The following is a 27916-nucleotide window of genomic DNA, read 5'->3' on the forward strand; positions in this document are numbered from 1 at the left end:
AGGCGCCGAATCGTAGCGTCCTTCTTGGCACGCTGCTGGCGAAGGCTCTTGCGGTCGTTGTTGAGTAGCTTGATCGCCTCACCCTGCTCGGTGATGTGAGCATGGGTCTGGTTCGCGTAAGCGCGAGTGGCGTCGAGGTCCTTCTGAGTCTGGTAGAGCATGAAATCCAGGTGCTCAGCATGGTGCCTCAACTCCGGGTGCGGCTGCAGCTCCATGGGCACTCCCGCAGCATCACGCCTCACAAGGTGTGCGTAGCGAGACGCAAGGATGCGCACCACGTTCTGTCCACAGAGGCGCGCAAGTGCCTCCTGAAGGCCACGTGCGAGTCCGTCGAGCCAGTTGCTCTCGCGGAAGGAGAAGAGGATCCTCTCCGAGGTGGGAGGCTCCATCTTGCCCCTCAAGTCGGCAGTGATCACCCACCGCAACTCTCCTCCGGGCGTGTCGCTCCAGCCGAACCCCGTGGAACTCGGGGTGTGGGCGCCCAAGGAAGTCAGAGACGGCGTCGAGGTCGTGCTCGAAGATCAAGCTCCCTCCGTTCCCAAGCTGATAAAACTTGGTGTTGATGGGTTCATTCGGCTCCATCTGAAAGGGAATTGGATGAGTAAGTTAGAGAGTGCAAAGTGTGGCAAAATTTCAAGTTGATTCAAATAAGATAGAACATGATTCATCAAATTTTGGCAAAGTCTCAAGACAAGAGTGTAGTAAATTTTTACAAATATTTCCTTTCATTTGATTTCAAAGTTAAGTTTTTCAGAACGCCCATTCTAACTAAGGTCTTCTAAGGTCAAACAATGGCTCTGATACCAACTTGTCAACACCCGGATTTTTAAGTCCGGATGCCTATTATGTCATACATCGCAATCCCAGGAATATTGTTGTTGCGAGGCATAATAGTTAAGTATCACAGTCATCATTCATTACAAACCATAAGTCTTACAATTTTGGAATCACATGATCCATATTACACGAATAGTTGATCTATCGATCAACGAACAAACACAAGTTCATAGTTCAACATAGCGGAAGCGTAAGATACAAGGACTCTCTAGTCCACAGGCCAACGCTTGACGTCGGAAGGCGCTTAGTTGTCGTAGGCGTCATGTTGGTCATCTCCTTGTTCCTCTTCATACTCTGGCCATTTGAATAGCCAGGGACAAAGCCGTGAGTACTTTAAGTACTCGCAAACTAATACTAATGTAAGTGCTAGACATTCTAGTATGGTTTGCTAAGCTCTAGTTTATTTGCATAAAGCTAGTTTTAGTTCACAAAGTTTGAGAAAACCTTATTCAAGTGCTAACTAACTCAAGTGGGAACATTAGTGTCATTCCCACCATTCATGTGGTGATTTCAATTCAATTCACCACAAGTCATCTCACCATCACCTTTCAACATCATTTTTCAAAGATATGACATCGGAAACTGTATGGCCTTTCCAACCGTCCGTAACCGTGGACGCGGCTATTCGAATAGGTTTACACTCGCAGAGGTTGCACACTTGTGCCACAACATTTGATTTCATCCGTCGGGATTACCCCGAATCATCGTAACACAAGACGCGGATCATCAACCATAACCTTTCACTTACAAATCCTAGTATGAGCACCTCTCCCCATGAGCTTGGCCTCCCAAATGAAGACCAACTCGTCAACCCGGGAACTGCACAAGGCTTGGCCGTACGATTCACCTCAATTTCACATCATTACTCAACAACGGAGGCAGCCTCAAGCGTAACCCCTATGACGTGTGTTCAGAGGGAACCCATACTAAGATGCATAAACTTCCAGCTAAGCCCTACCCATAATCAGGTATTGTGGGGGTACTTGATAATTGGAAAGGTATCGCATTCAAACCAACATCATTGTTTATCAAAAATCACCATCTTCTCTTGTTCATATTCCCCTTCAAAAATCATTCAATGGAATGCATCACCATTCCAAGGTTTCAAATTCATTTCAAATTCACATTGTTCCCATCTAGAGTAGTCAAGTTTTAATTCATTAGCACTAGCTCTAATCCATGAGGGGTGCTATCTTGCTTTGCTTGATGGAAACTACTTCACTACTCTAGTAACCAACTTGTACTTTGACCAAAGTTAACTATAAAAGTAACTTATTGAGAAAACCAGTAGAAGCTTGTAAAGTAAAAACTTGGGATAGGCTTATGTAAGAAAAGGTAAGAGTCATGGTGCCTTGCCCCAAGGGGCTTTGCACTTCGCAAGAATATTAGCTTGCCTTGGTAGTTCTCAAACTGTTCCTCCTCCTCCTCTTGGTAGCAACCTTCTTCTTCGGCGTACTCTCCAGTGCTACCGTCTAAATTTGAATACGAGTATAATTACTCACTAATTCAATGGTTATTCCACATATCACATATAAACACACAAACTATTCTATGCACACAAATAATCTACTTAGGGTGCATGGGTTGTGTTGTTTAAATAGCATTCACTTCTTTGTATTTAATATGTAAATGATAGTTTCCATAGGGTTCTTGAGAAATAATTTCCTCTCATTGAAATCTTCTTAAGATTTAATTTCCCAAACAATCATATATGAACTCATATTGACCTAAGTCAAATGTTCATCATCATTCTTTGAGAAAATGATTTGATTGAGGTAGATCACCTCATACCATTTAATATCACTACATATGATTTAAATCTCAAGCAATTCATCTAAGAGAGTTTGGACCAGAGGTACAAACATCCCATGAATGCATGTGAGACAAGTTTAAATGAAGTATAAGACTTCACACAATTTACTTTAATAGTTTTGGACAATATCAACTAGTTAAACTAGTCAAATTATCCATTAATTAAACTATGGCATGATCATGCAAAGTGACCACACCATTTTATTGCATAGACAATTAGTGTAAGTCAAATGTGAGCTATTAGAGTTGGAATTAACTTAATATCTATTTTGGTTGATTTTTAAGAATTATTTGAATAGGGAAAAGTCCCTGTCTTGGTATTTTTATCACATTAATTCTACAAAGAATCTGGCCATGGGACCAGTGGCATTTGATAGATAATTTCTCTAGCTTTCCAACAATATAAAGTTCATTAAATTTGGTTGAGCCAATTTAAATCTATTGAATTTCAAAGTGGCAGCAGTATTGAAATTCATTTGGAATTAAATAAATCGAGTTTGAATTAAAACGGCCGGCGGGAAAAACTACTGGGTGTTATCACCAGATTTTGGACAAATCTAGGGGTGGGCCGTAAGAGAGATGGGCTTAGAAGACTACACGTGGAAGATCTCTGAAGCGGCCTTGCACGGAGGATTTGGGCTAGTTTGCCCGTGTATCTTTAATTATAGTAGATTATATCTTAGATCGAGATTTAGAGTTTGTATCGCACACGGTGGGATATTCCCACATTAGAAAGTCCCCCGGACTATAAATATGTATCTAGGGTTTATGGAATAAACAACAACACAACGTTCACCCCAAAACAAACCAATCTCGGCGCATCGCCAACTCCTTCGTCTCGAGGGTTTCAATCAGGTAAGCGACATGCTGCCTAGATCGCATCTTGCGATCTAGGCAGCACAAGCTCCACGTTGTTCATGCGTTGTCCGTATCGAAGCGTCTTTGATGGCGGGCAATGTAGTTATCATAGATGTGTTAGGGTTAGCATAGTTCTTCGTATAACATGCTTACGTAGTGCAACCCTTGCATGTCTAGCCGCCCTCACACCTATCTCAGGTGTGGGGGCGGCACCTCGCTTGTTCATTATTTAGTAGATCTGATCCGTTACGATCGCTCCTTGCTCTGCAAGGATTAGTTTAATATCTGCAATAGTTAGGCCTTACAAAGGGGGGGAGGATCCAGCGGCACGTAGGGTGGCGTTCGCAAGTCCTAAACAGGATGTTCCGAGGATCAACGTCATGTTGGTTGTTTGGCCTTGTTTAGGATCGGCTTACGAGCACCGTGCGTGGCCGCGAGGCCCAACCTGGAGTAGGATGATCCGATTATGCGGTGAAAACCCTAAATCGTCGTAGATCTCATTAGCTTTATCTTGATCAAGCAGGATCACCAAGTATTCGTGCACCCCGCACGAATCATGGGTGGATCGGCTCTTTGAGCCGATTCACAGGTAACCCGAGAGCCGATCGAGGCTCGTATTTAATGTTTACGTGTATGCCATGCAGGAGACTAAGCGAGGCATCCCCATCACCTTCCTGACCAGGTATAGGTCGGGTGGCACGCCCTGCACTTCGCATCGCCGCGTGTGACCAGAAGAGCATTGCGGGCCGTCGCTCGGAGGGGTCTCAGCCAGCCGCAGCTCTAGGCTCTTCCCGGCTCTACCTGTGTTGACAGTCGCTGCCCGCCGGTGGGTTTTGGCAGTCAACACATTCTGGCACGCCCGGTGGGACGATCGTCTACATCAACCACATCGCCATCTACATCTGAGATGGCGGCGGACGGCACGCCAGTCACCTACGAGGAGTTACCTGCCGAGCTCAAGAAGAAATATGACGAGATCAAGGTCACCCTCGAAGCCGACCTCATCGGCTCTTTTCGCAGAACCCGTACCCATGGCATCGGATGGAAGGGATTCTCACCACAAGGTGCACTCGATGGGATAGATCTCTCCGCCCCGTCGGAGGAACGCACCCGGGGCCTACGGCAGGAGATCAACTACTTGGTGGCTCACTCGCTACACCGCCACTCGAAAACTTGGTCAACGTGTTGGAGCGTCTCGCTCGCGCGTGATCCAGGAGATCATGAGCCACCAGTACTCGCCGTCGGGACCAGCTCTCGGGACGCATCAAGGAGAGTTGCCACTCCAGTCCCGTCCACCGCTGCCATATGCGTTGGCAGCACCAGCTGAAGTGCCGGCTACACCGGCATTCGTCGTCTACAAGATCGGTGGTGACCCTAGTGACTACCAGTTCTTGGCCGAGGCGCCTAAGGAGATCCCTCAAGGATACGCGTGCACGTATGTGCCGGATTGTGGCAATCGGCCACTCTCAGACCAGGCCACAACGTCGGGGACTCCGGCGCAAACAGGAGGAACGTCGGCAACAGCAGCTTGAGAAGCGTACGTGGCTAACTAAGTACGCCACCCCGACGAAACTCCCGAGCCCGGCTCCTGCAGCTTGGCTCGTAGCTGGAAAAGCAAACATGGCTGGCTAAGTACGCCACCCCGGCGAATCTTCGCAGTGCATCTCCTGCAGCCAAGCACAAGCGGATCAGATCGGTACCATACCGAGAGACCAGTTCGGCATGGTGCCGAAAAGGAGGGCAATCGGCTATTCCAAGCCGTACCCCGACGAGTACGAGATGATCCCGCTGCCACCTAAATATCGGCTCCCTGACTTCTCCAAATTCAGTGGATCGGATGGCTCCAGCTCCATCGAGCACATCGGCCGATATTTGGCGCAACTAGGACCGGCTTCGGTGTCGGATCAGCTACGCGTGAGGCTCTTTTCACGGTCCCTCACAGGATCGGCTTTTGGATGGTATACCTCTTTGCCGGCAAACTCCATCCGGTCTTGGAAGCAATTGGAAGAACAGTTCCATATGCAATACCATTCGGAAGCTTCCGAGTCTAGCATTGCCGATCTAGCACAACTACGTCAGAAGCGCGGAGAAACGGTGACAGAGTACATCCAGCGCTTCAGAGTCTTAGGAACCGATGTTATTCGGTTCGTATAACCGAAAAGGAAGCGATCGAGTTGGCAGTAGCTGGCCTTGCAACACAGCTCAAGGACATGGCCTCCCAAGCGGATTATCCCTCACCGGCGCACATGGTTCGAAACTATCAGCATATGAACAGCGCCACCCGGACTCCGTACCAAGACAAGTTCAAGCGTGCGATAGGTCATGGTCGATACAGAGGAAGGTGAAGTGCCTCGTGGGAGACCAAGAAATAGCAGCGGCTGAGTGGACTCGGGGAGGAACCCCCGTGTCATGCAAATGGGTAAAGCCACCGTGGCCGCCTAGTGGGATTTGATTTTGACGTGACTAAGACCGAACAAATCTTCGACCTCCTGCTCAAGGAGAAACAGTTGACGATTCCCGAAGGTCTCAAGTTCCCCACGGCGCAAGAGCTAAATGGAAAGCCGTACCGCAAATGCCACAACTCGCTCTCCCATGCTACCAACGACCGGCAGGTGTGGCGTCGCACATCCAAGCGGCGATAGAGAACGGGCGTCTAATTTTCAACCGATACGCCATGAAGGTAGACACCCAGCCCTTCCCCGCCGTTAACATGGTAGAAGTCATCTACCCCGAAGGTTGCCAGCCAGGATCCCACGTTCAGCATCAACATGGTAGGACCTGGGAACCACTCTGGCAAAGATGGAGATGAGGGCAGCTTGCTCTCATAGCAAGGACACAGAGGAGGCCGCTCCACGCGATCGGCTCCATCATGATGGCAAGCGCTACGTCACGAGGGAGAGGTGAAGAACATAAGATATCAACGACCCTCTCTGATCACCTCCTCAACAAATATGTGAGTCAGTATGACCAACGCCGACGGTCCAACTATGATGATGAAGGAGATCGTCTGGCTAGAGAAGCCAGAAGACATCGTCGGCATGATCGCGATGAGGAGGAGCACGAGCGCCGTGCCAAAGAAGAATCAAGGGAGCAAGATGACAATGCCAGGCACTGGGACTGCCCCTTCTTCAGACACTGCTGGGATTCAGGAATGAGCCGATTGCCCACAATCGGCAATTGCCCAGAATGCAACCAGAAGAAGAAGGAGGCAGCCAACGTATCTGTGTTCGAGCGCCTAGGGCCTCTCCCACCACAAAGCAAACGCGCTGAGTCACCTCGTTGGGCAGATCTTGAGGATTCAGAAGACGAGGGACAAGAAGAAGAAGAAGACAGGTACCGCCGGCCAAGGTGGTGCCCTGACGGACTCAGCCGTTCCCAAAAGCGCAGGGTTCAGCGGTTGCGCGGCCTGGAGGAAGCCGAAAGGTTATACCTACATACGCTAAGGAAGGCACGACCTGATCTGGCTGCAAAAGTTCAGCGAACCCTGGATGAAGAGGGTCGTCCACGGAAAATGGAGTGGCGCCCCAAACAAAGGAAAGCCGATGATGAAACATCGGCTGGCACAAACATGGTGCTCGTCCTTCCGACAGAGCTTAGTGCTCCACGATTCTACGATGCACTCAAGGTGGACGACAGCAGTCGCATCAAGTCAGAGGTTGGGTTGGTTTTATCCAGCCTGACCGAGTAGCTGGAGCAAAGCAATAAGCAAGTATGGCGAGGCTGATCCTTGTGATCGGCCCCAAAAATTTATGAGGGAACATTACAGAACCTTCAGTCAGCGCTCCAATGGATATGGAGGCCGATTCCGGCAATCGGCCAAAATTACCTTCACCACATGTTCTGCTTGTGTTCAGCACCGATCTACCGAGCAGTGGCCACGTCGGCAGATGAAGGCAGCACGAATTTCTGTGGAGCCGACGTACAAGTGCAGTGCCCTGGCTAACCATACAAGCCGATATCTGTAGTCATCTGACAGATATCGGCTCGGGGGGCATATAGTCAGATGAACATGTGCAGATAAACATGTGTAAACATGCGTGCAGTGAAACATGTAGGGGGGCCGATTAAGAAATGATCGGCACGAAACTGTCTTAATCATGAGCCAAATAAAGAAAAAAATTTGACGCACAGAAGCGAAGCATCGATGCATGCAGCCGATAGCTCGACTCTAGGGACAAGCCAGCACAAGGACCAAGAACTCCTGCTCGGGCTATATGCTCAAAGTTCACGTCGACATGCGACGCTTGATGGAGGAAGAGCTCTGGCTCGGCGAGCTCTGAGCACTCGTCATTCGTCGCCTTGATTAAGGCTCGGGGGGCACCTCGCCCTGAAGGTTCTCCGCTCTGGAGAGCCGATTTTGTTGAAATCGGCTGGCTCTGCCACATGGCCTGGGAACCAATGGCGACACGTTTGGTTAGCCCACTGCTATGCTCGCCTTGATTAAGGCTCGGGGGGCAATTAGCCTGGCAGATGCTCGGTTTCTTGGGAGCCGATTGAAGTCGCATCGACTGATCCTGCGCCGTGGTCTTCTCTGAAAGCAGCTCAGGTGTTGCAAAAGGGGAGCTGCTAAAAGCTATGGAGAGGGGCTGGATTCTCAAATTGCCGATGAATAGTCATCGGCTAAAGGGTTGTGAAGAATTATGATTAGATATCAAATCACAGTCTGAATTTGAGAAGTACTTGATGGCGGTCTGATCGACATTTGAGTCTGGCTTCACGGGCGTTCAAAAGAGAAGAAATCCGATACGTTGCTATCGGTCCTGGCATGACAGGCGGAAGGAATGAAATTGGAGTGATTGAAGGATGCATTGAAAGAACAATTTCATTAGTTCAAAGAAGCGGCTTTACAAGAAAGAGCCGATGGCTCTCAAAAGAGGGATCTGGTGCCTAGTACACTGCTACTACTAGTCCTATGCTACTAGTCGTCGCTGTCCTCGTCATCGCCGCTGTCGGCGTCGTCGGCGCTGCTCCCCGGGAGCTCCTCGTCGCTGCCGCCCCAGCCCTTGGCCGGAGCCTCTTCCTCCTCGTCATCATCGTCATCCTCGCTGTCCGCCCAGGAGCGGAAGCGCTTGGTTGGCGGATATCCAGCGGAAGAGGAAGATTCATCTTCCTCCTCCTCTTCCCCTTCTTCGTCGTCATCTTCGTCCTCGCTATCCGCCCACATGCGGGAGCGCTTCCTTGGCGGGAGTTTGGTGGAGGGGAAGGCCTTGACCTTCGCTACTTCTCTTTCCTTCTTCTCATTGTTGGAGGAGAGGGGGTTCACCTCGGAGTGAAGGTTGTCCTCGTCCTTCTTCTTCGGCGAGGATTGGGGGAAGAGGTTTGAGAAGGAAGAGGAAGAGGAAGACATTGCTACAGAAGGGGAGGGTTTTTTGGTGCCGATGGCTGGGACAGAACAGAGGATAAAGAGAGCTAATCAGTCGGCACGGTTAAATGATGAGAAATCTGGTGGAGATTTAATGCCATTACAGTTTCCAAGGAGTCGATGCCAAAGTTATCAGAGTTTACAGGGAAGCTGAGAGGACAGGGCATAACGATGACGGATACTGCAACAGCTCTGCTCTGCCACGACATGACCCGACGAAGGAAAGCATAATGATTTTGGAAAATTATTTCCAAAACCAGGGGGGCATGTGTTATCACCAGATTTTGGACAAATCTAGGGGTGGGCCGTAAGAGAGATGGGCTTAGAAGACTACACGTGGAAGATCTACCGAAGCGGCCTTGTATATCAGGATTTGGGCTAGTTTGCCCGTGTATCTTTAATTATAGTAGGATTATATCTTAGATCGAGATTTAGAGTTTGTACCGCATGCACGGTTGGTGATATTCCCACATTAGAAAGTCCCCTGGACTATAAATATGTATCTAGGGTTTATGGAATAAACAACAACAACGTTCACCCCAAAACAAACCAATCTCGGCGCATCGCCAACTCCTTCGTCTCGAGGGTTTCAATCGGGTAGCGACATGCTGCCTAGATCGCATCTTGCGATCTAGGCAGCACAAGCTCCACGTTGTTCATGCGTTGCCCGTACTCGAAGCGTCTTTGATGGCGGGCAACGTAGTTATCATAGATGTGTTAGGGTTAGCATAGTTCTTCGTATAACATGCTTACGTAGTGCAACCCTTGCATGTCTAGCCGCCCTCACACCTATCTCGGTGTGGGGGCGGCACCTCGCTTGTTCATTATTTAGTAGATCCGATCCGTTACGATCGCTCCTTGCTCCGCAAGGATTAGTTTAATATCCGCAATAGTTAGGCCTTACAAAGGGGGGGAGGATCCAGCGGCACGTAGGGTGGCGTTCGCAAGTCCTAAACAGGATGTTCCGAGGATCAACATCATGTTGGTTGTTTGGCCTTGTTTAGGATCGGCTTACGAGCACCGTGCGTGGCCGCGAGGCCCAACCTGGGAGTAGGATGATCCGATTATGCGGTGAAAACCCTAAATCGTCGTAGATCTCATTAGCTTTATCTTGATCAAGCAGGATCACCAAGTATTCGTGCACCCCGCACGAATCATGGGTGGATCGGCTCTTTGAGCCGATTCACGGGATAACCTCGAGAGCCGATCGAGGCTCGTATTTAATGTTTACGTGTATGCCATGCAGAGACTAAGCGAGGCATCCCCATCACCTTCCCCGACCAGGTATAGGTCAGGTGGCACGCCCTGCACTTCGCATCGCCGCGTGTGACCAGAAGAGCATTGCGGGCCGTCGCTCGGAGGGGTCTCAGCCAGCCGCAGCTCTAGGCTCTTCCCGGCTCTACCTGTGTTGACAGCCGCTGCCCGCCGGTGGGTTTTGGCAGTCAACACTGGGCCAAATCATTTAAACAGGCCCAAGGCCGGCCCAGCCACGGTCCAGTGCCGCGCGGGCTGCCTGACAGCGGGGGCCACCCGTCAGTGGGTGTTTAAACCCGAAACGGTATGGGCGAGTCTGGGGCGTTGGATTAGATCGAGGATCTACGGCCGTGGTTCATCGTCGTCTCCGACGAGAACCCGACGATGCGGCGGCGGCAGTAGGGGGTCGGCGGGCTAACCAGTGCTCCAGCGAGGTATGGCAAGTGTGCGTGATGAAGTTGTGGACGACGGCGGATCTCCTGGTACCGGCGGCTCCTCCTGGAACAGCTCCAATCGACGGCGGCGACCTCCGGGTACTGGCGGCGTCGATCTTCAAATTGGAGCAGCTCCGGCGATGATTCGATGGGTGGAGTGGTGGTTGAGAAGCAGTGAGAGGTGGGGAGTGAGATGGTGTGCTTGGTTCTGTCCAGGGAACTCCCTATTTATAGAATTGAGAGAGGGTGGCGGGGCAGTGATGCGGGCGACCATGGCGCGAGCTTCTCCGGCGACCGGTCGAGCTAGGCGAGGGTGTAGAGGTGTTCTACGTGTCCGGGCGAGGCGAATGGCGGCGACGAGCTCTGGTCGGGGAGGGCCTGGTTGTGTCGCCTCGTTTCCATGTCCGCGGCGGCGTTCGCGGGGTCTTCTTCCCCGTCCACGGCGGCGGCGGTCCAGGGTCTGGTCGAGGTGTTGTCTGGCGGCTTCTAGGTGGCAAGCGGATGCTCAACGCGTTGCGAGCGGGGCCAGGGCGTGAGCGAGGTGGTGGCGCGGCGCGTGTACTGAGCGTGTCCGTGGCGTGCATGCGCGCGACACGAGCGGCGTCCAGGGCGTGTGCTGGGCGCGCGTCGTCCGGCGTGTGGTCGCTGCACCTTCGACCATGGCGAGTGTAGGCGGCGCTAGGCGATGCGGTGGCGCACGGTGGCGAAGTGGCCAGGGCAGGGTTGCAAGGGGAGAGAGGGGAGGTGGTCGGGCTCGGCGACATGGCCGGCATGGCCATGCCCTAGCTGCTCTCCTCCTCTCCTTAGCACTACTATGCACCACTTAGGGTTTTAGGGGACCAGGGAACATAATGGTGTAGGTTAGGGTAGTTTAGGTGAGGTAGATTCACTATTTGCAATAGTTGCAAATAGTGCCCGAATTTGTAAATTGCAAAAATATCCAAATTTGAAAATATTCAAAAGGTGAATCTTTTTGAAATGTGTGTACTTAGATAAGTTGTATTTGACCAGAGATGAATAGAGGTGGTGGTGGGAATGTAGAATTCAAGAATTTGCAAAATTGGCTAAGTGAAGAATGTTGCATATGTTAAAAAGTTAAGACTTTGGATGAGCATTGCTCATGATCAAAGATGAATTTGGTATGGTGATCTTTACCAAAGTGGTTCACCTTGATGTTGACTTTGAAATGGTGCAAAGAGTTAGCAAGAGTTGGTTTGGGAAAATTGAATGGCCAAGGCTCAAAGTGATGATCAGACTATCATTGTCAATTTTGACCATTATCATATGTGAGCTAGTTTTGTGTTTGAATTTCATTTGAAAAGTGATCCTTTGATTCCAAAAGTTGTAATAAGTGTTTAATAACATTATTCAACTAATGGTGAAGACCAAATAGGTCTAGGGTCAAAATTTATAAAAATGCCATAGGGCATATGTGAGGGTTTTTAGGGTTTTCCATTTAGTGGATTTTCTTCCTCTTTGATTTATTTGGTTGGTGATCTTAATATGATCACATTAGGGTTTTAGAGCATATCAAATACAAGTAATAACAATCATCATGGCATATCACTCAAATGCACAAGTCCTATGCAGGGTACTATATGCAAATTAAAAAGTTTTTGTTGGTTTGAAAATTTGCTCTCTGGAATTCTCTAACTTTCTTTTTATTGAAATTTGGGGTGTTACAAGTCACTTCATTCATCTCATGTGCTTTTTAATAGTATGATCAAGGTTATGTAAGTAGCATGTCACTACAGAAATTATTCTTTTTATCGTTTACCTACTCGAGGACGAGTAGGAACTAAGCTTGGGGATGCTGATACGTCTCCAACGTATCCATAATTTCGATGTTCCATGCTTGTTTTATGACAATAGTTACATGTTTTGCTTGCACTTTATAATGTTTTTATGCGTTTTCCGGAACTAACCTATTAACAAGATGCCGAAGTGCCGTCCTGTTTTCTCGCTGTTTTTGGTTCCGTAAAGGCCGTTCGGGCAATATTCTCTGAATTGGACGAAATCAACGCCAAACATCTTATTTTTCCCGGAAGGCCCCAGAACACCGAAGGAGAGTCGGAGGCGAGCCGGGGGGCCCCACACGACAGGGCCGCGCGGGCTCCACCCTGGCCGCGCCGGCCTATGGGGAGGAGGCCCCGTGGCCCCTCCGACTCCGCCTCTTCGCCTATTTAAGCCCTTTCGACCTAAAAACGCGATACCTTTTGACGAAACTCCAGAAAGACTCCAGGGGCGCCGCCGCCATCGCGAAACTCCACTCCGGGGACAGAAGTCTCCGTTCCCGCACTCTGCCGGACGGGGAAGTGCCCCTGAAGCCATCTCCATCAACGCCACCGCCTCCATCATGCTCCGTGAGTAGTTCCCCCATGGACTACGGGTTCTAGCCGTAGCTAGTTGGTACTCTCTATCCCATGTACTTCAATACAATGATCTCATGAGCTGCCTTACATGATTGAGATCCATCCGATGTAATCGGTGTTGTGTTTGTTGGGATCCGATGGATGATACATTATGATGAGTCTATCTATAAAGTTTGTGAAGTTATTGTTGCCGCAATCTTGTTATGCTTAATGCTTGTCACTAGGGCCCGAGTGGCATGATCTTAGATTTAAGCTCTATAATTATTGCTTAGATTGTATCTACAAGTTGTATGCACATGTCACCGTCCGGAACCAAAGGCCCCGAAGTGACAGAAATCGGGACAACCGGAGGGGATGGCGGTGATGTGAGGATCACATGTTTTCACCAAGTGTTAATGCTTTGCTCCGTGACTCTATTAAAAGGAGTACCTTAATATCCAAAGAGATTCCCTTGAGGCCCGGCTGCCACCGGCTGGTAGGACAAAAGATGTTGTGCAAGTTTCTCATTGCGAGCACGTACGACTATATATGGAAAACATGCCTACATGATTAATAAGCTGGATGTTCTAACTTAATGCTTTGAATCCTATCAATTGCCCAACTGTAATTTGTTCACCCGACACTTGTTATTGGAGAGTTACCACTAGTGTAGATAGCTGGGAACCCCGGTCCATCTTTCATCATCATATACTCGTTCCACATGACATTGGAAGTATTATCAACTATTTTCTGGTGCCATTGCTCTCATATTACTGCTACTGCTGTCGTGTTACTCGTTACTATCGCTCTCATATTATCGTCGCTTTCACATCACCCCGTTACTAGTGCTTTTCCAGGTGCAGCTGAATTGACAACTCAGTTGTTAAGGCTTATAAGTATTCTTTACCTCCCCTTGTGTCGAATCAATAAATTTGGGTTTTACTTCCCTCGAAGACTGCTGCGATCCCCTATACTTGTGGGTTATCAATAGGATTGAAATAGCATTAAGACAGAACATCAAGATTATTAATCATGTAGGCATGTTTTCCATATATAGTCATACGTGCTCGCAATGCGAAACTTGTACAACATCTTTTGTCCTACCAGCCGGTGGCAGCCGGGCCTCTAGGGAATCTACTAGAAATTAAGGTACTCCTTTTAATAGAGCACCGGAGCAAAGCATTAACACTCCGTGAAAACATGTGATCCTCATATCTAAGCCTTCCCCTCCAGTTGTCCCAATTTCTGTCACTTTGGGGCCTTTGGTACGGGACATAGACATGTGCATACAACTTGTAGATACAATCTAAGCAATAAGTATAGAGCTTAAATCTAAGATCATGCCACTCTGGCCCTAGTGACAAGCATTAAGCATAACAAGATTGCAGCAACAATAACTTCACAAACTTTATAGATAGACTAATCATAATGTATCATCCATCGGATCCCAACAAACACAACACCGATTACATCAGATGGATCTCAATCATGTAAGGCAGCTCATGAGACCATTGTATTAAAGTACATGGGATAGAGAGTACCAACTAGCTATCGCTAGAACCCGTAGTCCATGGGGGAACTACTCATGGAGCATGATGGAGGCGATGGCGTTGATGGAGATGGCTTCCGGGGGCACTTCCCCGTCCCGGCAGGGTGCCGGAACAGAGACTTCTATCCCCCGAAACGGAGTTTCGCGATGTGGCGGCGCCCCTGGAGTCTTTCTGGAGTTTTTTCAATCGGTATCACGTTTTTAGGTCTCCAGGGCTTAAATAGGCGAAGAGTCGGAGTCGGAGGGGCCACGGGGCCACCTCACACTAGGGCGGCGCGCCCCCCTCCTGGGCCGCGCCGGCCACACGTGTGGGGCCCCTGTGGCTCCCCTCTCGGTCCCCTTTGACTTTCTCGGAAGGTTCCGGGAAAAATAAGATGCTGGGTCTTCGTTTCGTCGAATTCCGAGAATATTGCCCGAACAGCCTTTCTGGAACCAAAAACAACAGAAAACAGCAACTAGCCCTTCGGCATCTCGTTAATAGGTTAGTTCCGGAAAATGCTTAAAAACATTATAAAGTGCATGCAAAACATGTAAGTATTGTCATAAAACAAGCATGGAACATCAGAAATTATAGGTACGTTGGAGACGTATCACCTACGCGCCACGTAGACATTTCACTTATAGTAAACAAATGTTAGATAACGTGTGTGAAGCGGTCGGCGGCGCGATGCAGGTGGCTGGCCCTAATGGTGCCACCATTCCTGCTTGTCGATTGATGTCTACGGGTGCTTCTATTCTTGTAGACAGTGTTGGGCCTCCACGAGCAGAGGTTTGTAGAACAGCAGCAAGTTTCCCTTAAGTGGATCACCCAAGGTTTATCGAACTCAGGGAGGAAGAGGTCAAAGATATCCTTCTCAAGCAACCCTGCAATCACAAAGCAAGAAGTTTCTTGTGTCCCCAACACACCAAATACACTTGTCAGATGTATAGGTGCACTAGTTCGGCGAAGAGATAGTGAAATACAGGTGGTATGAATAAGTATGAGCAAGAGCAATGGCACCGTAAAAGTGCTTTGCCGTCCAGGACCGGCGTGTGGTTGATGGTGGTAATATTGCAGGAAGTATAAATGCAGTAAAACAAGTAAACAAGCAACGATAGCGTATTTAGGAACAAGGCCTAGGGATCATACTTTCACTAGTGGACACTCTCAACATTGATCACATAACGTAATAAATAAATAGATGCTAGACTCTACACCCTCTTGTTGGATGATGAACACCACTAATCGTGGTAGGATTACACGAACCCTCAATGCCGGAGTTAACAAGCTCCACAATATTCAATGTTCATATTTAAATAACCTTAGAGTGCATAACGAGATCAACATAACCAAACCAAGTACTAACATAGCATGCACACTCGTCACCTTCACACTACGAAAGGAGGAATAGATCACATCAATACTATCATAGCAATAGTTAACTTCATAATCTACAAGAGATCACAATCATAGCCTACGCCAAGTACTACACGATGCACACACTCGTCACCATTACACCGTGCGGGAGGAATAAACTACTTTAATAACATCACTAGAGTAGCACATAGTATAAATTGTGATACAAAACACATTGCAATCATAAAGAGATATAAATAAGCACTTCACTATGCCATTCATAACAGCGAATAAGTATTCTCGTGAAATATAGCCTAAGAGACCCACACGGTGCACACACTCGTCACCTTTACACACGTGGGACAAGGAGTCTCCGGAGATCACATAAGTAAAATCCACTTGACTAGCATAATGACATCTAGATTACAAGCATCATCATATGAATCTCAATCATGTAAGGCAGCTCATGAGATTATTGTATTGAAGCACATAGGAGAGAGATTAACCACATAGCTACCGGTACAGCCCTTAGCCTCGATGGAGAACTACTCCCTCCTCATGGGAGACAGACAGCGTTGGTGAAGATGGCGGTGGTGTCGATGGAGGAGCCTTCCGGGGCACTTCCCGTCCCGGCGGCGTGCCGGAACAGAGACTCCTGTCCCCCAGATCTTGGCTTCGCGATGGCGGCGGCTCTGGAAGGTTTTCCGTATCGTGGCTCTCCGCCTCGAGGTTTTAGGTCGAGGAGGCTTAAATAGGCGAAGAGGCGGAGTCGGAAGGCTGACGGGGCGATGACACAATAGGAGGGCGCGGCCCAGGCCCTGGCCGCGCCGCCCTAGCGTCTGGTGGCCCTGTGGCCCCCCTCTGGTTCCTCTCGGGTGTTCTGGAAGCTTCGTGGAAAAATAGGATGTCGGGCATTGATTTCGTCCGATTCCGAGAATATTTCCTTACTAGGATTTCTGAAACCAAAAACAGCGAAAGCGGGAACCGGCACTTCGGCATCTCGTCAATAGGTTAGTTCCGGAAAACGCATCAAAACGATATAAAGTGTGAACAAAACATGTAGGTATTGTCATAAAACTAGCATGGAACATAAGAAATTATAGATACGTTTGAGACGTATCAAGCATCCCTAAGCTTAGTTCCTACTCGCCCTCGAGTAGGTAAACGATAACAATGATAATTTCTTAAGTGACATGCTACCAACATAATCTTGATCAACATTATTGTAAAGCATATGAGATGAATGCAGCGATTCAAAGCAATGGTGAAGACAATGAGTAAACAAATGAATCATATAGCAAAGACTTTTCATGAATAATACTTTCAAGACAAGCATCAATAAGACTTGCATAAGAGTTAACTCATAAGCAATAAATTCTTAGTAGAACGCATTGAAGCAACACAAAGGATGATTAAGTTTCAGCAATTGCTTTCAACTTGTAACATGTATATCTCATGGATAGTTGTCAACACAAAGTAATATAACAAGTGCAATAAGTAAACATGTAAGAATCAATGCACACAGTTTACACAAGTGTTTGCTCCTAAGATAGAAAGAATAGGTAAACTGACTCAACAATAAAGTAAAAGATAGGCCCTTCGCAGAGGGAAGCAGAGATTAAATCATGTGCTAGAGCTTTTCAAGTTTTGAAATCATATAGAGAGTATAAAAGTAAAGTTTTGAGAGGTGTTTGTTGTTGTCAACGAATGGTAGTGGGCACTCTAACTACCTCATCAACCAGACTTTCAAGAGCGGCTCCCATGAAGGACGTTATCTCTACCAGCAAGGTAGATCATCCCTCTTCTCTTTTGTTTACACATGTATTTTAGTTTCATTATTTATTTTTTATTTTTTAGATGACACTCCTCCTAACCTCTGCTTTCTCAAGCCATGGCTAACCGAATCCTCGGGTGCCTTCCAACAATCACATACCATGAAGGAGTGTCTATTTGCAAAATTAAGTTGCTTACTGATAGATCAGGGCAAAGCATGTGAAGAGAATTATTAATGCAAGTTAATTAATCGGGGCTGGGAACCCCATTGCCGACTCTTTTTGCAAAATTATTGGATAAGCGGATGAGCCACTAGTCCATTGTGAAAGTCTCATCAAAAGTAAATGACAAGATCGAAAGATAAAACACCACATACTTTCTCATGAGCTATAAAACATTGACACAAATAAGAGATAATAGCTTTTGAATTGTTTAAAGGTAGCACATGAAGTAATTTACTTTGGAATGGCAGGAAATACCATGTGGTAGGTAGGTATGGTGGACACAAATGGCATAGTTTTTGGCTCAAGGATTTGGATGCACGAGAAGAATTCCTCTCAATACAAGGCTAGGCTAGCAAGGTTATTTGAAGCAAACTCAAGTATAAAACGGTGCAAGCAAGACTCACATATGAACATATTGTAAGCATTATAAGACTTTACATCGTCTTCCTTGTTGTTCAAACACCTTAACCAAAAAATATCTAGACTCTAGAGAACAATCATGCAAACCAAATTTTAACAAGCTCTATGTAGTTCTTCATTAATGGGTACAAAGTACATGATGCAAGAGCTTAAACATGATCTATATGAGCACAACAATTGCCAAGTATCAAATTATTCAAGACATTATACCAATTACCACATGCAGTATTTTCTGTTTCCAACCAAATAGCAATGAACGAAGCAGTTTCAACCTTCGCCATGAACATTAAAAGCTAAGAACACATGTGTTCATACGAACCAGCGGAGCGTGTCTCTCTCCCACACAAGGATGAACTTATTCAAACATAAACAAAAACAAACAGACGCTCCAAGTAAAGTACATAAGATGTGACCGAATAAAAATATAGTTTCAAGAGAAGAAACTTGATAAGTTGTCGATGAAGAAGGGGATGCCTTGGGCATCCCCAAGCTTAGACGCTTGGGTCTTCTTGAAATATGCAGGGATGAACCATGGGGGCATCCCCAAGCTTAGACTTTTCACTCTTCTTGATCATAGTATATCATCCTCCTCTCTTGACCCTTGAAAACTTCCTTCACACCAAACTCGAAACAACTCATTAGAGGGTTAGTGCATAATCAAAAATTCACATGTTCGGAGGTGACACAATCATTCTTAAGACTTCCGGACATTGCCCAAAGCTACCGGAAGTCAATGGAACAAATAAATCCATCCAACACAAGAAAAGAGGCAATGCGAAATAAAAGGGAGAATCTGTCAAAACGAACGATCCGTAAAGACGAATTTTAAAGTGGCACCGGACTTGCTCAGATGAAAATGCCCAAATTGAATGAAAGTTGCGTACATATCCGAGGATCACGCACGTAAATTGGCAGATTTTTCCGAGTTACCTACGAAGAACCCTGCCCAAATTCGTGACGGACGTAAATCTGCTTCTCGCGCAGTAATCCAAATCTAGTATGAACCTTGCTATCAAAGACTTTACTTGGCACAACAATGCAACAAAATTAAGATAAGGAGAGGTTGCTACAGTAGTAACAACTTCCAAGACACAAATACAAAATAAAAGTACCATAACAAAATAAACACATGGGTTATCTCCCAAGAAGTTCTTTCTTTATAGCCATTAAGATGGGCTCAACGAGCTTTAATGATGCACTCGCAAGAAATAGTAGTTGAAGCAAAAGAGAGCATCAAGAGGCAAATTCAAAACAAATTTAAGTCTAACATGCTTCCTATGAAAAGGAATCTTGTAAATAAACAAGTTCATGAAGAGCAAAGTAACAAGCATAGGAAGATAGAACAAGTGTAGCCTCAAAAATTTCAGCACATAGAGAGGTGTTTTAGTAACATGAAAATTTCTACAACCATATTTTTCTCTCTCATAATAATATCTAGTGGCATCATGAGCAAACTTAACAATATAACTATCACATAAAGCATTCTTATCATGAGTCTCATGCATAAAATTATTACTCTCCACATAAGCATAATCAATTTTATTAGTTGTAGTGGGAGCAAATTCAACAAAGTAGCTATCATTATTATTCTCATCATCAAATATAGGAGGCATATTGTAATCATAATCAAATTTATCCTCCATAACGAAGCGGTACTAAAAGACCAATATCATTATAATCATCATAAATAGGAGGCAAAGTATCATCAAAGTAAATTTTCTCCTCAATGCTTGGGGGACTAAAAATATCATGCTCATCAAAGCCAGCTTCCCCAAGCTTAGAATTTTCCATATCATTAGCAACAATGGTGTTCAAAGCGTTCATACTAATATGTTCCATAGGTTTTTTAATTTTCGCGTCAAACCATCCATGTCTTAAATCAGGAAATAGAATAAGAAGCTCATTGTTGTCCATTATGCCTAACTAGTGTAAACAAGAAACAAAAAGATGCAATTGCAGGGATCTAAAGGAAATAGCTTCGAGCACACACACAACGGCAACGAGAAAAGTACTTTACACCGGGACCGGAGTATGAGTGCCTTTTACCTTTCCTCCTCGGCAACGGCGCCAGAAAAGTGCTTGATGTCTACGGGTGCTTCTATTCTTGTAGACAGTGTTCGGCCTCCAAGAGCAGAGGTTTGTAGAACAGCAGCAAGTTTCCCTTAAGTGGATCACCCAAGGTTTATCGAACTCAGGGAGGAAGAGGTCAAAGATATCCCTCTCAAGCAACCCTGCAATCACAAAGCAAGAAGTCTCTTGTGTCCCCAACACACCAAATACACTTGTCAGATGTATAGGTGCACTAGTTCGGCGAAGAGATAGTGAAATACAGGTGGTATGAATAAGTATGAGCAGTAGCAATGGCACCAGAAAAGTGCTTTGTCTGTCCGAGATCGGCGTGTGGTTGATGGTGGTAATATTGCGAGCAAGTATAAATGCAGTAGAAACAAGAAACAAGCAGCGATAGCGATATTTAGGAACAAGGCCTAGGGATCATACTTTCACTAGTGGACACTCTCAACATTGATCACATAACAGAATAAATAAATAGATGCTAGACTCTACACCCTCTTGTTGGATGATGAACACCACTAACCGTGTAGGATTACACGAACCCTCAATGCCGGAGTTAACAAGCTCCACAATATTCAATGTTCATATTTAAATAACCTTAGAGTGCATAACGGATCAACATAACCAAACCAAGTACTAACATAGCATGCACACTCGTCACCTTCACACTACGAAAGGAGGAATAGATCACATCAATACTATCATAGCAATAGTTAACTTCATAATCTACAAGAGATCACAATCATAGCCTACGCCAAGTACTACACGATGCACACACTCGTCACCATTACACCGTGCAGGAGGAATAAACTACTTTAATAACATCACTAGAGTAGCACACAGATAAATTGTGATACAAAATACATTGCAATCATAAAGAGATATAAATAAGCACTTCACTATGCCATTCATAACAGCGAATAAGTATTCTGTGAAATATAGCCTAAGAGACCCACACGGTGCACACACTTGTCACCTTTACACACGTGGGACAAGGAGTCTCCGGAGATCACATAAGTAAAATCCACTTGACTAGCATAATGACATCTAGATTACAAGCATCATCATATGAATCTCAATCATGTAAGGCAGCTCATGAGATTATTGTATTGAAGCACATAGGAGAGAGATTAACCACATAGCTACCGGTACAGCCCTTAGCCTCGATGGAGAACTACTCCCTCCTCATGGGAGACAGCAGCGTTGGTGAAGATGGCGGTGGTGTCGATGGAGGAGCCTTCCGGGGGCACTTCCCCGTCCCGGCGGCGTGCCGGAACAGAGACTCATGTCCCCCAGATCTTGGCTTCGCGATGGCGGCGGCTCTGGAAGGTTTTCCGTATCGTGGCTCTCCGCCTCGAGGTTTTAGGTCGAGGAGGCTTAAATAGGCGAAGAGGCGGAGTCGGAAGGCTGACGGGGCGATGACACAATAGGGGGGCGCGGCCCAGGCCCTGGCCGCGCCGCCCTAGCGTCTGGTGGCCCTGTGGCCCCCCTCTGGTTCCTCTCGGGTGTTCTGGAAGCTTCGTGGAAAAATAGGATGCTCGGGCATTGATTTCGTCCGATTCCGAGAATATTTCCTTACTAGGATTTCCGAAACCAAAAACGACGAGAAAACAGGAACTGGCACTTCGGCATCTCGTCAATAGGTTAGTTCCGGAAAACGCATCAAAACGATATAAAGTGTGAACAAAACATGTAGGTATTGTCATAAAACTAGCATGGAACATAAGAAATTATAGATACGTTTGAGACGTATCATCGATCTCCCTGGTGGTGGCTTGCATGGTGGCGTTGTTCTGGCCGGTGCCTCCTCCCTTCGATAATGACACTATTTGTCTTCCCGACCTCCATGTGATGATGGTCTTTCCAGTGACATGGTTCCCCTGTCATGTCTACACCTGCTCCAACAATTTTCGGTGGTATATGCACTTGGTCGGGCGAAATCCCTGGGTGACGACGATCGGCACTGAAAACAGCAATGCCCGAGGGCGCTGGTACCCCCATGGATGTGTTGTCATTACCTTGTATGGACCCTCTCCTTGAGCACCGGTGGAAATAATAGCTCCAACTAGCTGGACCAGACAATGACAACGTCTTAGCAGTGGCGGAGCTTGGGAGAAAACACAGAGGGCAAAATACAAGATACGAGTATTTGGGGTGGCGAAAGACCAAAAAAAATTCTTCTAAGCGGTCACAAAAAGGAATTCCTTCAGAGCTTGGTAAAAAACTAGGGGGGGGGGGGGGGGCGGCGGCCCCCCTGACTTAAACTAAGCTACGGCAGTGCGTCTTAGTGTCATTCCCTTGTTCGAGGTGCTGCTTGGGCTGCACATGGAGGAGTGCCCGATAAGGCAACTACATCTGTTGGTGAGCATGTTGCTCTGGCGAGGATTTCTGAACAGGTCACGGACCTCTAGGCGCAATGCACACCAGCGTCGACAACTCCCTATAAGATAGCTACAGTAGATTTTGCCCGATCATGCATTCTTTCTTCTAGGCACATGGGTGCGAGGTACGTTGGCCTAGGCTATACTGGAGATGTGGTGTTCTTTGAAGGCGCCTAGCAATGGTTGTGACACGGCCTGGTGAGGATGTATATGTGAGAGTATCCCTTATAAATCATGGCATCTACATCCTCCACATTTTGATATTGTACATCTCACTGCTAGCCTGGAAATAAACAACGAAGAAACATATTAAAATACAAAAATTGACTTAGATTTGTTCAGATTCACATGTGTATGTAAACATATCTTATTTGTAGATACATACGAATCTAGAGAATCCAAATCAATCAATTTGGGATGGGGGGAGTAGATTCTCTAACAGATGTATCGGGTCATCCATCCTCATATATTTGAAAAATATATATGAGTGGGAATATGTATCATGGAATTTAGATGATGTGCTTGAGATGAAAGAGATATAGATGAAGAATCATTTTGCTTGATAAACTATATGGAGACGTAGACGAGTACTTTCATGATCACGTATGTGGAGGCGGTATGGCTAGCACCAACAGTGTTGCAGACAATCCAACAGTTCTTGTTCTTGCAATATTCGGTGTTTAGACTTAACTGACAAAAAGGTACGGAACCCCATATATCGTCGTACTACTTCATGCGGTGCATGCTATGGAGAGAAAGGAAAACAATACCGCAACCGTGCTGAACATTCAAGAATGTTGCAAAAGGGGCGGCGGTCTTCCACGGAACTGGTGGTGACGGGAAGGCTGTCATCCGGTGCGATTTTCTGGCGTACCGTGCAAGTTTTTAACCGTCTGTTCCCTGCTTCATGATTCGTGCTGCCTGTTGAACATTCTTGTACCTATACCTATCTGTGACTTATTTCCGCTTGAAACTGTTTATGTAATGCACGCAATGACAATGCGTGACGGTTAGCATAGAGTTCAAGAGAAAGGTAGCAAATGACAAATCATCCACTGATAATCGGGGAGCAGCTGCTACGAAATCGTGTTTCTTCTTCAGAAAAGCTTTACATTTGACCTTCTTCCACTTCCTGTTTGGGAGTGATGTTTTGGCACATGGGAGCGTATGCTCCCTTTATTTTGAAATACATGTTAGATACATTTTAAAATGTTAAAAAAATTGAAACAAAAATTTCGCACGTACATCTTCATGTGCTACGCGCTCACAAAGTCGTTTCATGAAAAATCGACATGTCATGTGGCGTGTGTAAAAAAGACAAAATTTGGTGCTGAAACAAAGACTTGTCACAAGATAAATTTTCTCTTTTTCGCTTAGACTACAAAAAATATCATTTTTTCATGAAACTTAACGAATACACATATATTATGGAGATGTACATGTAAATTTTTTTGTCAAATTTTTTAACACTTGAAAATATGTCTTTATGGTAGAGGGATCATACGCACCCGGGAGCCGAATTGAGTTTCTCGGTTTTCCACTTCTTTTTTAGCAGAAATACCTGGTTTTCCGCTGAATAGAGAGATCCGCCGACGTATGCTGGGCCGTGAATATCGCGTTATCTAGGCCCACGGCCCATTATCAGAACGAACGTTTTTTTTTCTTTTTGCGACTAGAGCGACAAGTCACGGTCTCCGTCCTCCGCCTCCTGAGTCCTGACCTGACCGCCGGCTGCTACCTCCGCCGCCTCGCCTGCTCCCTTCCCCTAGTCCCGCTCCCGCCCGACCTCACCGTCGGCCACCAGTGTACGTACCCCCACGTCGCCCCTCGCTCTTCCCTACTTCGCCTGTCGCCGGTGTGCCCTGTCTGGTCGCCTTGCGCTCCCCGTGTCTCCCCATCCTAGGCCCCGCGGCTGCTCTTTCAGTGTTGCCCCCGCCCAGAGCCGCCGCCTGTCGACAATCTACACCCGTACACCGTTTGCTAAGATTTCATCTTCAACCGGCTGACTGATGATCGTACTATCGATCTCAACTCTGAAGGAGGCCAAGTGCACACCCCAGGTGTTCGAAGAAATGCGCCTCTGAACCGTTTCCCGCCCTCCGCGAGACGACGCAACTACCAGCAATGGCTTTCGGGTCTGCCATCGAGAGGAGCGTGGCACGCCCGCTCATGAGGCTGGTGACCATGGGCGGCGCGCCCATCATGCAGCAGCTGCACCTGGAGGAGCGGCTGCTGCGTCGAACCAGCGACAACTGGTGCATCGTCAACGACGGCACAGCGCCTCCCACCATCGTCATGGGCGTCTCCGGGTACGTCCTCATCATCAGTACCTTGCCTTTGTTCGTGCCTAGTGGAGTTCGGTTGGTTCATGTGGTTCCCGTGTGCCAACAACAGGAAGGTCTCTGAGCTCGTCGAGATACAGCCTGTCCTCCAGGATCGTGTGCCGGTGATAAGGCGGTTCAGTGGAGGTGGCACTGTCATCGTTGATCAGGGGACCGTCTTCGTCACCTTCATATGCAACAAGACTGCTGTCGCTGGGTTGCAGCCGTTTCCTCGCGACATCATGACGTGGACAGGCCAGCTGTACGGCAAAGTGTTCCGTGGGTTCGGCGAATTTCACCTGCGTGAAAATGGTATGTCAAAGTAGCAGAGTACTTCATCGCTTGCCAGTTTAGTCTAACAGTGTCGTCGTTTCTGTTTTAGTCTATGAAAATTGTCAGTATTCTTTATGATCCCTTTGACTACGCATTTGCATTTGTGCTGAACTTACTCAAATTTTCATTTTTTATTTCTGCTATACTATTTAATTGACTGTATGAAGGTTTGAATATCTTCGGCTTCGCTGTCGCCATGTATGGAATTTTGACAATCGCAGAGCAAATGTATTTAGTAGTATCTACTAAAATGATCTATGTAATGTGCAACTCTACATGCCATCGATTAAAAGAAAGCCAAGGAGTCACATATCTGTATATCACCCTAGTAGCAGTTTTGATTTTCATTGCACTCATTCATTCTTGTTTGTAAATATCATCTACAAATGTGTTTTGCTCCTTTGTAACTTTTTCCATGTATTGTCTTGCAAGGGTTCCTGAAATGATTTATTGTGTAGCTTCTCTATTGGTGCTAATTGATGTAGACAAAAGCTACTATCCTATATCTGACACATCCCTGTCCAAATTTACCATTATTGTACAATATTGATCCTGAATATATTTACTGGGTATTCTGGGATGACCTTTTGAATGTACTTGTACCGTTTTTTTTTTCTCCAGTGCACAACTTATGTATGCATTTTTTTTTTTGGCAGACTATGCATTCAGTCATCGAAAGTTTGGTGGAAATGCGCAGTCCATAACAAAAGACCGTTGGGTACATCATACATCATTCTTATGGGACTATGATGTGAAAAATATGAGTTATTTAAAGAACCCACAACGTGCTCCTGAATATCGGCAGGTACGCAGTTCTCTCCATTGTATCTTGCCTTGAACCAACCGACGTATTAAAGTTTCAAACTTTCTAAACAGAACATGAGACTTAGCAACCTTAACTCTGGCTAATTATTTCTGCATGTGAGCTTTTATTGTCTGTTATGTTGCCAAATTTAAGGCTCATCAGTATTGGTATATATGCCCAAAAGTAGGAAAGCAAGTTGAGCTATTAGTAGCCATACAGTGGCATCTTGGGTACTATTTAAACCAGTGAACAGCTGGCAGTGGGTATTATTTAGTGGTTTTTCGATCAGATGATTTTATAATTTTTACCTAACTGTCAACTGAATTCTTGGTGCAATTATTGACCCAGTTTACCCAAGAACAGATTTAACTCATCGGTTACTTCCAGTTGTAGAAACATCAGCGATAGTTGCAGTGAGGCATATTAAGAAAGTGTAAGAGCAGGATGGCAATCTACTATTATCTGATTGACACCTGAAGGATGAATAATTTGAGGGGTTTCAGTATATATTTGTTTATATACTTGTGCATATCTCGCTGAAAGCAGTGAGTTGAGTACTGCATACCGGCTTACGAAATTTCTTGAAATTTTTGCTCTAACGGAAATAGGTTCTGATTTAGAAATGTAGAAAGGTGGTGTGAAGCATATGAGTACTGCTTATTGGCTTACGAAGTTTCTGGAAATCTTTGCTCTAACGGAAATAGGTTCTGATTTAGAAATGTAGAAAGGTGGTGTGAAGCATATGAGTACTGCTTACTGGCTTACGAAGTTTCTGGAAATCTTTGCTCTAACGGAAATAGGTTCTGATTTAGAAATGTAGAAAAGTGGTGTGAAGCGTATGTCAGAAAGTGTCATGAAATATCTTGCTAACACGTAGGCCTTTTAACTCTTATGAGTCTTTGAAGGTGAGCCATGGCGATTTCCAAATTAATGCTTTTTTTTTTTCAGGCGAGGAACCACACAGATTTCCTGTGTCGCATGAGCGAGTATATGCCATCACGGTCAGATTTTACTGAAGGGATAACTGCCGCACTTGGAGACCACTTTACAGTCCAACACACAGAGCTAGAAACAGCCCTTTCTGATGACCATGAGTTTGTGCCTTCTACAAAGCTGTTATCGCCGCAGGACTTGCAAGATATTATCTCCTCAAAAGAATCCCCTACAGTGGAGAGAGTTCAAGGATGGCCACGGTCATGAAGACAACTTATTCAGTGACATTATTTTGATGCCACACGGTGAACTCACAGGTTACTAAGATGACTTATTTTGTGACATGTGAAAACTATTGTCATATGATGAACTCGACCTGGAGTTCAGACTTCAGACGGCACTTTTCTTACTGTATTTATTGCTTCAATAACCGAAGCATCTTTTGTTGGAGTGAGCTGGGAGCCTTATTCAGATTTCGGATAGTTGTACGTGCTATATTTATTCTGGGGTACTCTCTCCGTTAGGAATTATAAGGCCAGGGAGCATTTAACATTTGTTAGGAATTATAAGGCCAGGGAGCAATTAACATTTGTTAGGAATTATAAGGCATCTCTCATTTTGTTGTCCTTTTCTCTTTTAATGCATGTTTTTTCTTTCCCTTCTCATATGCATGAGTAATGCTGTGTCAGAGGTTTTTTCTTTTTGCGAGAACCAAGTTGCTAGGTTTTTGACATTACTACAGCGCCTGAAGGTAATCAGGTATGCCAACGAAGCCAGGGCCGAAAGCCAGAAGCAAGCAGTGACATGCACCTCCATGATGTGCACAATTACCAACTCAGCACCTTTTGTTTTGAGGTTTT

The 27916-nt window shown here is 46.2% G+C and overlaps 1 protein-coding gene across 1 annotated transcript; it reads left to right on the forward strand.

Moving 5' to 3' along the window:
- Positions 1-24809: 24809 nt before the first annotated feature.
- On the forward strand, positions 24810-27620 carry LOC124677682 (lipoate-protein ligase A-like). The gene is made up of 4 exons (XM_047213644.1): positions 24810-24973; positions 25059-25297; positions 25975-26123; positions 27072-27620. Exons 1-4 carry the CDS (start codon positions 24834-24836, stop codon positions 27321-27323), a joined length of 780 nt encoding a protein of 259 aa, XP_047069600.1. The 5' UTR covers positions 24810-24833; the 3' UTR covers positions 27324-27620.
- Positions 27621-27916: the final 296 nt, after the last annotated feature.

This window comes from Lolium rigidum, chromosome 7 (genome assembly GCF_022539505.1).
Source record: "Lolium rigidum isolate FL_2022 chromosome 7, APGP_CSIRO_Lrig_0.1, whole genome shotgun sequence".
Taxonomy (NCBI): Eukaryota; Viridiplantae; Streptophyta; class Magnoliopsida; order Poales; family Poaceae; genus Lolium; species Lolium rigidum.